The sequence below is a fragment of the Pseudophryne corroboree genome, chromosome 4 (assembly GCF_028390025.1).
Source record: "Pseudophryne corroboree isolate aPseCor3 chromosome 4, aPseCor3.hap2, whole genome shotgun sequence".
NCBI classification, from domain to species: Eukaryota; Metazoa; Chordata; class Amphibia; order Anura; family Myobatrachidae; genus Pseudophryne; species Pseudophryne corroboree.
In genome coordinates, this window is record NC_086447.1 from 644,862,684 (window position 1) to 644,876,852 (window position 14,169).

The 14,169-nt window shown below is 49.7% G+C and overlaps 1 protein-coding gene across 4 annotated transcripts in view; it reads left to right on the forward strand.

Moving 5' to 3' along the window:
* LOC134910095 (ATPase family AAA domain-containing protein 2-like) overlaps positions 1-14,169 on the forward strand; it is a 611,116-nt gene that overhangs the window by 232,359 nt on the left and 364,588 nt on the right. For all 4 annotated transcript variants that reach the window (XR_010176115.1, XM_063917736.1, XM_063917735.1 and 1 more), the window contains exon 8: positions 13,991-14,081. Coding sequence is in view for 3 of the 4 variants with exons in the window: in XM_063917736.1 (XP_063773806.1) it covers positions 13,991-14,081 (91 nt within the window). In the remaining variant the exon portion in view is untranslated. The remainder of the gene's footprint in view (positions 1-13,990; positions 14,082-14,169) is intronic.

A 14,169-nucleotide genomic window follows, 5' to 3' on the forward strand; every position in this document is an offset into this window, starting at 1 on the left:
AGGCTATTAAGTTAATTTGATAGATTACGGATGATCTCGAGCCATCCGTTCCTCCTAAGAAACCAGATAGGTTCAAGCGTCAGAAGGTGATTAAACAAGTTTTACCTCACTCTGACCACCTAATTGATATACGTCAGGAACCCTGGGAAAACCCGGGTACGAAGTTTGTGCCTCAAAAGAAGATGCTGGCTCGCTATCCCCTCGCGCCGGAGCTGTCTAATAATTGGGAAACGCCTCCTCCAGTGGACTCACATGTGGCTAGGATGGTGGTTTCCTCAGCTTTACCGGTCACCACCGTCACGTCTCTAAAAGAGCCTACGGATAAATGTGTGGAGGGTTGTCTGAAAGCGATTTACACCCTCACGGGTGCTGCACAAAGGCCCACTATTGCAGCTAGATGCTGAAATCTCCTCTGACCATGCCAGACAATGCTTGTCTTATATTGTCACAGCTACTCGTTATATTAAAGAGGCGGCTTCTGATGCCGGTATCCTGGCAGCCAAGGCCTCTTCTATGTCAGTCCTGGCTCGCCGGATATTGTGGCTGAGATCCTGGTCTGTGGATCTGGACTCTAGAAAAACCCTGGAGGTACTCCCTTTTTCTCTTACGTCCTAGAGGATGCTGGGGACTCCGTAAGGACCATGGAGTATAGAAGGGCTCCGCAGGAGACATGGCACTATAAAGAACTTTTAGTATGGGTGTGCACTGGCTCCTCCCTCTATGCCCCTCCTCCAGACCTCAGTTAGATTCTGTGGCCAGAGGAGAATGGGTGCACTACAGGGGAGCTCCACTGAGTTTCTCTGATAAAAGAATTTTGTTTTGCTAAAAGAATTTCTCTGAAAAAATAATTTTGTTAGGTTTTTTGTTTTCAGGGAGCACTGCTGGCAACAGGCTCCCTGCATCGTGGGACTGAGGAGAGAGAAGCAGACCTACTTAAGTGATAGGCTCTGCTTCTTAGGCTACTGGACACCATTAGCTCCAGAGGGATTGGAACGCAGGTCTCCCCCCGCCGTTCGTCCCAGAACCGCGCCGCCGTCCTCCTTGCAGAGCCGGAAGATAGAAGCCGGGTGAGTATAAGAAGAAAGAAGACTTCAAAGGCGGCAGAAGACTTCAGATCTTCCCTGAGGTTAGCTACCACTGCGCTCCATTGCTCCCACACATTACACACACTGACAGGCACTGATGGGTGCAGGGCGCAGGGGGTGCGCCCTGGGCAGCAATATAAACCTCTGGACTGGCATTTTTAATATATGGGCTGCGGAGGCAGTAGATATATACATTCCCCGCCATTATTTGTACATTTGAGAGGGACCGAAGCCCGCCGCTGAGGGAGCGGAACTTGGTCTCACAGCACTAACCAGCGCCATTTTCTCCACAGTGATCTGCAGAGAAGCTGGCTCCCCGGACTCTCCCCTGCTGAACGGTGATACAGGGCTGAAAAAGAGGGGGGGGGGGGGGCACATGTAGGCGCAGTGAGTGTATATCACAGTTAATATATATAAAAGCGCTTTATCTGGGAATTGGTTCCAGTGTCAGTTGGCGCTGGGTGTGTGCTGGCATACTCTCTCTCTGTCTCTCCAAAGGGCCTTGTTGGGGAACTGTCCCCTTATAGATATATCCCTGTGTGTGTGGGCGTGTGTCGGTACGCGTGTGTCGGCATGTCTGAAGCGGAAGGCTCATCCAAGGAGGAGGTGGAGCAAATGATTGTGGTGTCTCCGTCGGCAACGCCGACTCATGATTGCTATGATATGTGGAATATTTTAAATGCAAATGTGACCTTATTACATAAGAGAATGGACAAAGCTGAGTCCAGGGAAACAGCAGGGAGTCAGTCCACGGATTTGACTGGGTCACAGGGCCCGTCAGGGTCTCAAAAGCGTCCACTATCCCAAATAGCAGACACTGATACCGACACGGATTCTGACTCCAGTGTCGACTATGATGAGGCAAGGTTACACCCAAAGGTGGCCAAAAGTATTCATTATATGATTATGGCAATAAAAGATGTTTTGCATATCACAGATGAACCCTCTGTCCCTGACACGAGGGTGCGCATGTATAAGGAAAAGAAACCGGAGGTAACTGAACGAATTATTTGAAAAAGCTTGGGAAACTCCAGAAAAAAAACTGCACATTCCCAAGAGGATCCTTATGGCGTATCCTTTCCCTGCAAAGGACAGGGTTCGGTGGGAATCCTCGCCCAGGGTGGACAAGGCTTTAACGCGTCTGTCCAAGAAGGTGGCGCTACATCTCCAGACACCGCAGCCCTCAAGGATCCTGCGGATCGTAGACAGGAAACTACCTTAAAATCTATTTATACACATACGGGTGCTTTGCTCAGGCCGGCAATAGCATCGGCATGGGTTTGTAGCGCAGTGGCAGCGTGGACAGATACCTTATTAGCTGACATTGATACCCTGGACAAGGATACCATTTTACTGACTTTAGGTCACATTAAAGACACAGTCTTATATATGAGAGACGCTCAAAGAGACGTGGGGCTGCTTGGTTCCAGAGCCAACTTCATGGCAGTTTCGGCGAGACGAGCTCTGTGGACCCGCCAATGGTTGGGTGATAACGACTCAAAGAAGCATATGGAGGTTTTCCCTTACAAGGGTGAAGTTTTGTTTGGGGATGGTATCGCGGACCTGGTTTCCACAGCTACCGCGGGTAAATCTACATTTTTGCCTTTTGTTCCCCAACAGCAAAAGAAAACTCCACAATATCAGATGCAGTCCTTTCGGTCGCATAAGTCCAGAAGAGGTCCTTCCTCGCCAGAGGTAAGGGTAGAGGTAAGAGAACACCTGCTTCGGCTAGTTCCCAGGAGCAGAAGTCCTCCCCGGCTTCTGCTAAATCCACCGCATGACGCTGGGGCTCCAGTGAGGGAGTCCGCGCCGGTGGGGGCACGTCTTCGACTCTTCAGCCAGGTCTGGGTTCTGTCTGACGTGGGATCCTTGGGCATTGGAAATTGTATCCCAAGGTTACAAACTGGAGTTCGAAGAGGTGCCCCCTCGCCGATTTTTCAAGTCGGCCTTGCCAGCCTCTTCCCCGGAGAGGGAAGTAGTATTAGATGCAATTCAAAAGCTGTGTCAACAGCAAGTGATTGTCAAAGTTACCCTGGTCAACCAGGGAAAAGGGTACTATTCAACCCTGTTCGTGGACCCGAAGCCGGATGGTTCAGTCAGGCCCATTTTAAATCTAAAATCCCTAAACCTGTACTTGAAAAAGTTCAAATTCAAGATGGAATCACTCCGGGATGTGATATCCAGTCTGGAAGGAGGGGATTTTATGGTGTCGCTGGACGTGAAGGATGCCTACCTTCATGTCCCCATATTTCCTCCTCATCAGGAGTACCTGAGGTTCGCGGTACAGGACTGTCATTACCAGTTTCAGACGTTGCCGTTTGGGCTTTCCACGGCCCCGAGGATTTTCACCAAAGTGATGGCGGAAATGATGGTGCTCCTGCGCAGGCAGGCAGTCACAATTATCCCGTACTTGGACGATCTCCTGATAAAGGCGAGATCGAGAGATCAATTGCTGAAAAGCGTGTAGCTCTCCCTGAGTGTTACAACAACACGGTTGGATTCTCAATCTGCCAAAGTCACAGTTGATTCCAACGACTCGACTATCATTCCTAGGCATGATTCTGGACACGGAACAGAAGAGGGTTTTTCTACCAATGGAAAAAGCCCAGGATCTCCAGAACGTGGTCAGGGACCTGCTAAAACCAAAAAGAGTGTCTGTTCATCAATGCACCCGAGTTCTGGGAAAAATGGTGGCAGCCTACGAGGCCATCCCCTTCGGCAGGTTCCATGCGAGGACGTTTCAGTGGGACCTTCTGGACAAGTGGTCAGGGTCCCATCTGCAACTACAACAAAAGATAAGCCTGTCCCCCAGGGCCAGGGTGTCTTTCCTGTGGTGGCTGCAGAGTGCTCACCTTCTAGAGGATCGCAGGTTCGGCATTCAAGACTGGGTTCTGGTGACGCCAGGAGGCTTGTCTACACATCAACGTGCTGGAATTGAGGGCCATATACAACGGCCTACGACAAGCGGAGTATCTTCTTCGCGACCTACCAGTTCTGATTCAATCAGACAACGTCACAGCCTTGGCTCATGTAAACCGCCAAGGCGGGACAAGGAGCAGAGTGGCAATGGCGGAAGCCACCAGAATTCTGCGCTAGGCGGAAAATCACGTAAGCGTTCTGTCCACAGTCTTCATACCGGGAGTGGACAACTGGGAAGCAGACTTCCTCAGCAGACACGATCTCCATCCAGGAGAGTGGGGACTTCATCAAGAGGTCTTTGCAGAGATATCAAGTCTTTGGGGACTTCCTCAAATAGACATGATGGCGTCACGCCTCAACAAAAAGCTTTGGAGGTATTGTGCCAGGTCAAGGGACCCTCAGGCAGCAGCGGTAGACGCCCTAGTGACACCATGGGTGTTCCAGTCGGTCTATGTGTTCCCTCCTCTGCCTCTCATCTCAAAAGTGCTGAGAATCATAAGACGAAAAAGAGTACAGACAATACTCATTGTTCCAGATTGGCCTCGAAGGGCCTGGTATTCGGATCTTCAGGAGATGCTCACAGAAGATCCGTGGCCTCTTCCTCTCAGGGAAGACCTGTTGCAGCAGGGGCCTTGCATGTTCCAAGACTTACCGCGGTTGCGTTTGACGGCATGGCGGTTGAACACCGAATCCTAGCTGAGAAAAGTATTCCGGAGGAAGTTATCCCTACTCTGATAAAGGCTAGGAAGAAGGTAACGGCGAAGCATTATCACTGTATCTGGAGGAAGTATGTATCTTGGTGTGAAAGCAAGAATTCTCCTACGGAAGATTTCCATCTGGGCCATTTTCTCCACTTCCTACAGACAGGAGTGGATATGGGCCTAAAGTTAGGCTCCGTTAAGGTACAGATTTCGGCCCTATCTATATACTTTCAGAAGGAATTGGCTTCTCTCCCAGAAGTCCAGACTTTTGTAAAGGGAGTGCTGCAGATCCAGCCTCCTTTTGTGCCACCAGTGGCACCATGGGACCTTGACGTGGTGTTACAGTTCCTTAAATCACACTGGTTTGAACCCCTTCAAATGGTTGAATTAAAATTTCTCACCTGGAAGGTGGTCATGTTATTAGCCTTGGCATCTGCAAGGCGGGTGTCAGAGTTGGCGGCCTTGTCTCACAAGAGCCCCTGCTTGATTTTTCATGTGGATAGAGCGGAATTGAGGACCCGTCCTCAATTTGTGCCTAAGGTGGTTTCTTCATTTCATATGAACCAACATATTGTGGTACCTGTGGCTACGAGTGACTTAGAGGACTCGAAGTCCCTGGATGTAGTCAGGGCCTTAAAAATCTATGTAGCCAGGACGGCTAGGGTTAGGAAGACAGAGGCTCTGTTTGTCCTGTATGTAGCCAACAAGGTTGGCGCGCCTGCTTCTAAGCAGACTATTGCTCGCTGGATCTGTCACACGATTCAGCAGACTCATTCTACAGCTGGATTGCCGTTACCAAATTCGGTAAAGGTCCATTCCACTAGGAAGGTGGGCTCTTCTTGGGCGGCTGCCCGAGGCGTCTCGGCATTACAGTTGTGCCGAGCGGCTACTTGGTCGGGTTCAAACACTTTTGCAAAATTCTACAAGTTTGATACCCTGGCTGATGAGGACCTCGCGTTTGCTCAATCGGTGCTGCAGAGTCATCCGCACTCTCCCGGCCGGTTAGGAGCTTTGGTATAATCCCCATGGTCCTTACGGAGTCCGCAGCATTCTCTAGGACGTAAGAGAAAATAAGATTTTAAACCTACTGGTAAATCTTTTTTTCTTAGTCCGTAGAGGATGCTGGGCGCCCGTCCCAGTGCGGACTAAATCTGCAAGACTTGTATATAGTTGTTGCTTACATAAGGGTTATGTTACAATTGAGATCGGTCGTTGACTGATGCTGTTTTTGTTCATACTGTTAACTGGTTGCGTATATTCCAGGTTATACGGTGTGGTTGGTGTGGGCTGGTATTATTGTCCATCTCCTCTGGGCACAGTTTCTCTAACTGAGGTCTGGAGGAGGGGCATAGAGGGAGGAGCCAGTGCACACCCATACTAAAAGTTCTTTATAGTGCCATGTCTCCTGCGGAGCCCGTCTATACCCCATGGTCCTTACGGAGTCCCCAGCATCCTCTACGGACTAGGAGAAAAAGATTTACCGGTAGGTTTAAAATCTTATTTAAGGGAGATACTCTGTTTGGGGAGGATTTAAATAAGATTGTGGCTGACTTGGCTACTGCCAAAACTGCCTGTCTGCCAAGTACTGCTCCTCCTGTGTCGAAGGCTAAAAGTACTTCCTTTCGCCCCTTTCGTCCTTCAGGTAAAGCAAAAGGTCATGCGTACAACAAGCAGGCCCGCACTTCCAAACCTGGTAAGCCTAAGCCCAAAAGAGCCTGAGCGGCCCGTCAGCCAGCTTCCAAGACAGATAAGCCTGCCGCATGACGGGGCGGGCCTCCCTCTGGGGGATCCCAGGGTGGGGGGCCGGCTTCTAGGGTATACCCAGGAATGGTTGAAGACCACTTCAGATGCCTGGGTACGGGAAGTCGTCACTCGAGGTTACGCCATAGCCTTCAAAAACCGACCCCCTCATCGATTTTGCCAGACAGAAATCCATTTGGACAAGACAAAGGCAAACACTCTACATTCGGTGGTACAGACCCTCCTGGATACAGGAGTCGTAGTACAGGTGCCTCTTGCGCAGAGGGGCCGGGGGTACTATTCTCCGCTGTTTCTAGTCCCGAAACCGAATGGGTCCTCCCGGCCCATTCTCAACCTCAAGGCATTGAACAGGTTTGTGAAGGTTTCCAAGTTCCGGATGGAAACTCTTCGCTCTATAGTTCTGGCCCTGGAACCTGGGGACTTCATGGTCTCCCTGGATATACAGGATGGTTACATGCATATTCCTATAGCAGTGTCTCATCAGCAATACCTGAGATTTGCGATTGGCAACTGCCATTACCAGTTTCGGGTGTTACCTGTTGGTTTAACAACGGCTCCGCGAGTCTTTACAAAAGTCATGGCGGTGATGACGGTGGTACTCCGCCGTCAAGGGGTCAGGATACTGCCGTATTTGGATGACTTGTTAATCCTGGCAAATTCCCCAGAACTTCTCCTGCGTCTTCTAAATGTGACGGTCCGGTTTCTGCAAGCCCACGGGTGGCTCATCAACTGGAAGAAGTCATCCCTGATCCCTGCTCAGAGCATGGTGCATCTGGGAGCACTATTGGACACTCATAACCAGTGGTTGTTCCTGTCTCAGGAGAAAGTCCTGAAACTTCAGGACAGGATTCGTTGCTACCTATCTCGTCCGCAAGTGTCGATACATTCGGCGATGCAGGTGCTGGGCCTTATGGTGTCAGTATTCGACATGGTGGAGTACGCTCAATTTCACTCTCACCCTCTCCAGAGGCTGATTCTAGCCAAATGGGACGGCCTGCCTCACCGGATCAGGTCTCAAATGATCTCATTGACTCCGGAGGTCCGTCTGTCGCTGCTCTGGTGGCTCCGGGACCAACAACTGTGCAGGGGCCGTCCGTTCTGGATATCCGACTGGGTCCTGTTGACGACAGATGCCAGTCTAAGAGGTTGGAGCGCGGTGCTGGAGCAACACTCCCTTCAGGGGCGGTGGACCAAGGAGGAGTCCCTCCTCTCGATCAATATTCTGGAGTTGCGGGCGGTCTTCAATGCCTTGCCCATCATTTAATTCAGAAGCGTCCTGTTCAAGTACAGTGGGACAACGCCACCACAGTGGCTTACATAAATCATCAAGGCGGTACTCGAAGCCGGCTAGCAATGAAGGAAGTCTCACGGATTCTACAGTGGGCAGAACGCCATCTACCGGCCATATCGGCAATATTCATTCCGGGAGTCCTGAATTGGGAAGCGGACATTCTCAGTCGTCAGGACGTGCATGCCGGCGTGTGGGGCCTTCATCCAGAAGTGTTTCAACTCCTAGTGGAAAGGTGGGGCCTTCCAGACGTAGATCTGATGGCGTCTCGACACAATCACAAGGTTCCGGTCTTCAGAGCAAGGACAAGGGATCCTCAAGCAGCATTCGTGGGCGCGCTGGCGGTACCGTGGAGGTTTCGGCTGCCGTACGTGTTCCCTCCGGTGTCACTCCTGCCCAGAGTAATTCGGAAGTTCAAGCAAGAAAAAGGAATTCTGCTTCTCATAGCTCCAGCGTGGCCCAGACGGCACTGGTTCTCAGACCTGCAAGGCCTATCGTCAGAGCGTCAAATTCTACTTCCACAACACCCAAACCTCCTCGTTCAGGGCCCCTGTGTCTACCAGGACCTAGCCCGGCTGTCTTTGACGGCGTGGCTCTTGAAGCTTCCGTCTTAAGGGCTAAAGGGTTTTTTGAGGCGGTCATTTAAACTATGTTGCGGGCCCGGAAACCGGCTTCGGCTCAGATTTACTTTAGGGTCTGGCATTCTTACTTTGTTTGGTGCGCTTCTAACGATTATGACGCTTCCAAGTTTAGTATAGCCAAGTTGTTGGCTTTTCAACAGCAGGGCCTGGACTTAGGCCTGCGTCTGGCCTCCCTCAAGGTTCAAATATCTGCCTTGTCGGTGTGGTTTCAGAGAAAAATTGCGACCTTACCTGATGTGCATACCTTTACTCAGGGCGTGTTGCGTATCCAACCTCCCTATGTCCCGCCGGTGGCTCCTTGGGACTTGTTGGTGGTTTTGGAGGCGTTACAAGAGTCTCCGTTTGAACCTCTTGGTTCAGCTGACCTTAAGTGGCTTTCCCTTAAGGTGGTGTTTCGGCTGGCTATTGCTTCTGCTAGAAGAGTGTCGGATTTGGGTGCCTTGTCCTGTAGTTCCCCATATCTGATATTTCACCGTGACCAGGCGATTCTTAGGACTCGTCCCGGCTACCTACCTAAGGTGGTTTCTTCATTCCACCTTACTCAGGAGATTGTAGTTCCGGCACTTATTTCTCCTGATCTGTCTCCCAAAGAGCGGTCTTTGGATGTGGTACGGGCTCTCCGTATCTATGTGAAGAGAACTGCTCCTATTAGGAAATCTGATTCTCTTTTTGTTGTGTTTGGGTTTCACAAACGTGGCTGGCCTGCTCACAAGCAAACTCTGGCCAGATGGATTAGAATGGTGATTGCACATGCTTATATGAAGGCTGGTCTCTCTGCTCCTGATCACATTTAGGCCCAATCTACTCGGTCTGTTGGACCTTCTTGAACGGCCCAACGTGGTGCGACCCTTGAACAATTGTGCAAGGCGGCTACGTGGTCCTCAGTGAACACGTTCATAAGGTTCTATGCCTTCGATACTGCCGCTTCCCAGGATGCTTCCTTTGGACGACAGTGTGTCCCCTCCCATAAGGAACTGCTTTAGGACATCCCCATTGTCCATTCCTTGTGGAGCCCAGTGTACCCCGCAGCAGAAAACGAGCTTTATGGTAAGAACTTACCTTTGTTAAAACTCTTTCTGCGAGGTACAATGGGCTCTACAAGGCGCCCACCCTGACGCACTTAGCTTCTTTGGGTTGGTATGGCATTAGCCGCTGACACGTCTCCTGTCGTGATAATGCGGTGTTGTGGCTACTAACCGTTGTTTTCTCTTTTCCTGCTACTGCATTGGACTGGTTAACGAAAAACTGAGATCCTGTGCAGGGAGGCGGGGTGATATAGGAGGCGGCGCTATGCATTCTGGGAACAGTCAAAGCTTTGAGCCTGTTGGTGCCTCGGATCAAGATCCTACTCTACACCCCCATTGTCCATTCTTTGTGGAGCCCAGTGTACCTCGCAGAAAGAGTTTTAACAAAGGTAAGTTCTTACCATAAAACTCGTTTTCCTAAGGACAGGAAAACGTGGGAAATCCCGCCTTTAGTGGACGCTTCTGTGTCTAGGTTGTCTAAAAAAGTGGTTTTACCTGTCCCAGGGTCCACTGCTTTAAAAGAGCCGGTACACCGTAAGATTGAGACTACACTCAAATCACTATACACAGTGTAGCTATAGGACCCACTATTGCTAATTATCCACTATTGCGTGGATTTCTAAAGCCATAGTAAAGTGGTCAGGCACATTACTAGAGGAATTAGATTCTATGGATAGAAGTGACATTGAATTGTTCTTACGTCACATACAGGACTCTGCAGATTTCATGGTGGATGCCATGAAGGACCTTGGCCATCTCAATGCGATGGCTTTTTCCATGGCTGTTTCGGCACGCAGTGGTCTCTGGCTGCGCCAATGGTCTGCGGATGCGGAATCCAAGAAGAGTGTGGAGAATCTACCCTTCACAGGTCAGGCTCTCTTTGGGGAAGCGTTAGATGCGTGTATCTCCACGGCAACTGCGGGTAAGTCCACATTTCTTCCCTCGGCAGCACCGCCTACTAGGTAATCTTATCCTACGTCTACAATACAGTCAAATCGGACCGCAAAAGCTAAAAAGTCCAAACCTCCTTCCACTTTCTTTAGAGGAAGTCGGGGGAAATCCAGAAAACTGCACCAACAGGTTTCAGGAACAGAAACCTGGTTTTGCTTCCTCAAAATCCTCGGCATGACGGTGGACCTCCCAGCCTGGAGATCGGGCAGGTGCGAGCAAAATAAGAAATTTCAGTCATGTCTGGACCTCATCGGGCATAGACGCCTGGGTACAAGATATTGTTACCCAGGGGTACAGACTGGAGTTTCAAGAACTCCCACCTCACAGATTCTTCAAATCAGGCTTACCAGCTTTGCTGACAAAAAGTGCTATCCTACAGGAATCCATTCAAAAATTGCTAAAATCAAATGTCATTGTTCCGGTTCCACCTCACCTAGCAAACAAGGGTTATTACTCAAACCTGTTTGTGGTTCCGAAACCAGATGGTTGGGTCAGGCCAATTTTGAACCTAAAGTCATTGAACCCTTATTTGACGGAATTCAAATTCAAGATGGAGTCTCTGAGAGCAGTGATCTCAGGTCTGGAGGAGGGGGAATTTTTTGTATCCCTGGATATCAAGGATGCGTACCTTCACATTCCAATCTGGCCGCCTCACCAGGCTTATCTAAGATTTGTGCTGCTGGACTGTCACTGTCAGTTAAAGGCACTGCCGTTTGGCCTCTCCACGGCACCGAGGGTGTTCACCAAGTTCATGGTGGAGATGATGCTACTCCTCCGCAAGCAGGGTGTGAACATAATTCCTTATCTGGACAATCTGCTGATAAAAGCGTCTTCCTGGGAGAAGCTGTTGCAGAGCATTGCTATCTAAACTCAACTACTCCAGGATCATGGATGGATCCTGAATCTTCCAAAGTCGCATCTGGAGCCGACAAGGAGACTGTCCTTCCTGGGGATGACCCTCGACACGGAAGTGCAGAGGGTGTTTCTGCCGGAGGAAAAAGCGTTGGTGATACAAACAATGGTCTGGGATGTCCTGAAGCCAGCTCGGGTATCGGCTCATCAGTGCATTCGCCTTCTGGGGAAGATGGTTGCCTCCTACGAGGCTCTACAGTACGGAAGATTTCATGCACGGTCTTTCCAACTGGATCTCCTGGACAAATGGTCGGGATCTCATCTTCACATGCACCAGAGTATACGTCTGTCCCCGAAAGCCAGAATCTGGCTCCTCTGGTGGCTGCAAGCTTCTCACCTACTAGAGGGCCGCAGGTTCGGGATTCAGAATTGGATCCTCCTAACCATGGATGGCAGTATCAGAGGTTGGGGAGCAGTCATCCAAGGGGAAAACTTCCAAGGAAGGTGGTCAAGTCTGGAATCCATCCTTCCGATAAACATTCTGGAACTAAGGGCCATGTACAACAGTTCTACAAGCGGCACATCTTCTGAAAGATCAGGCTATTCAGGTTCAGTCGGACAATGTAACGACAGTGGCCTACATAAACCGACAAAGTGGAACTAAGAGCAGAGCTGCAATGTCAGAGGTAACAAGAATCATCCTCTGGGCGGAAAAGCACGCGGTGGCGCTGTCAGCAATCTTCATTCTGGGAGTGGACTGCTGAGAGGCGGACTTCGTCAGCAGACACGGTCTACATCCAGGATAGTGGGACCTCCACCCAGAGGTGTTCGCAGAGGTGACAAGTCTTTGGGGCGTACCTCAAATAGACATGATGGCCTCCCGCCTCAACAAGAAGCTTCAGAGATACTGTTCAAGGTCGAGGGACCCACAGGCAGTGGCAGTGGACGTCCTGGTAACTCCGTGGGTGTTCAAGTCAGTGTATGTGTTCCCTCCACTGCCACTCATCCCCAGGATTCTCAAACTAATAAAAAGAACAAGAGTTCAGGCAATCTTCATTGCTCTGGACTGGCCAAGAAGGGCTTGGTACGCAGATCTTCTGGAGTTACTGCTGAAAGATCAGAGGCCTCTTCCTCTTCGCGAGGACCTACTGCAACAGGGCCGTTCGCTTATCAAGACTTACCACGGCTACTTTTGACGGCATGGAGGTTGAACGCCAGTTCTTAGCTCGGAAGGGCATTCCGAACAAGGTTATTCCTACCCTGATACAGGCTAGGAAAAAAGTAAAGGCTAAACTCTACCATCGAATTTGGAAAAAGTACGTGTCTTGGTGCGAATCCAAGAAGTTTCCTACAGTGGAGTTTCAACTAGGGCAAGCAGGTGTGGATGTGGGCCTGCGTTTGGGCTCCATAAAAGTCCAGATTTCAGCCTTGTCCATTTACTTCCAGAAACAATTGGCTGCCCTCCCTGAAGTTCAGACTTTCTTGAAAGGAGTTCTGCACAACCAGCCTCCCTTTGTGCCTCCTACGGCTCCCTGGGATCTTAACGTGGTGCTGCAGTTCCTGCAGTCGGATTGGTTCGACCCTTTACAGGAGGTTGATGTCAAGTTTCTTACTTGGAAGGCGGTCACACTGTTGGCATTGGCATCTGCTAGATGTGTGTCAGAGTTGGGGGCATTGTCCTGCAAGAGCCCTTACTTGATTTTCCATGAAGATAGAGCTAAGCTCAGGACGCGTCAGCAATCTCTTCCAAAGGTTGTGTCTGCTTTTCATATCAACCAACCTATTGTGGTGCCAGTGGCTACTGACGCCTCACTTACATCAAAGTCCTTGGATGTTGTGAGGGCTTTGAAGATATATGTGAAGAGAACTTCTCGTCACAGGAAGTCGGACGCACTATTTGTCCTTTATAATCCCAACAAGATTGGGTGTCCTGCTTCTAAGCAGAAGATTTCTCGTTGGATCAGGTTTACTATCCAGCATGCTTATTCTACGGCAGGCTTACCGTGTCCAAAATCTGTTAAGGCCCACTCTACTCGTAAGGTGGGTTCTTCCGGGGCGGCTGCCCGGGGTGTCTTGGCTTTACAACTTTGCCAAGCGGCTACTTGGTCAGGATCAAATACGTTTGCTAAGTTCTACAAGTTCGATACTTTGGCCTCTGAGGACCTAAAGTTTGGTCAATCAGTTCTGCAGGAGCCTCCACGCTCTCTCTCCCGTACTGGGAGCTTTGGTACATCCCCATGGTACTAATGTGGACCCCAGTATCCTCTAGGATATAAGAGAAAATAGGATTTTAATTACCTACCGTTAAATCCTTTTCTCGTAGTCCATAGAGGATGCTGGGCGCCCTGCCAACGCTTCATGCTCCTGCATTTGTTGCTTAGTTGAGTACTGCATTGTTACTTGGTTAAATACTGCATTGTTACTTGGTAAAGTACTGTTGTTCAGCTGTTGCGGATTTTTTTTCAAGCTGGTTAGCTTAGTTTTCTTTTATGTGTGAGCTGGTGTGAATCTCACCACTATCTGTGTATTTCCTTCTCTCGAAGTATGTCCGTCTCCTTGGGCATAGTTTCTAGACTGAGTCTGGTAGGAGGGGCATAGAGGGAGGAGCCAGTCCTCACTATTAAACTCTTAAAGTGCCCATGGCTCCCAAGGGACCTGTCTATACCCCATGGTACTAATGTGGACCCCAGCATCCTCTACGGACTACGAGAAAAGGTTTTACCGGTATTTAATTGAAATCCTATTTTTCCCCCGTTTACATTGCTAGGCAAGATTTGAAATTTTTAAAATTCACACAACAGAATGGAATCCAAAGCCATCAGAGGTGTTTCTGCAAGACTTGGCTGAAAAGTGTTTTGGTGAGCATTGGTTTTACCAGATTATTGGTTTCTGCCATATCAACATATACTGTATATCCCTAACAATGTACTAAGTGTATATACTGTA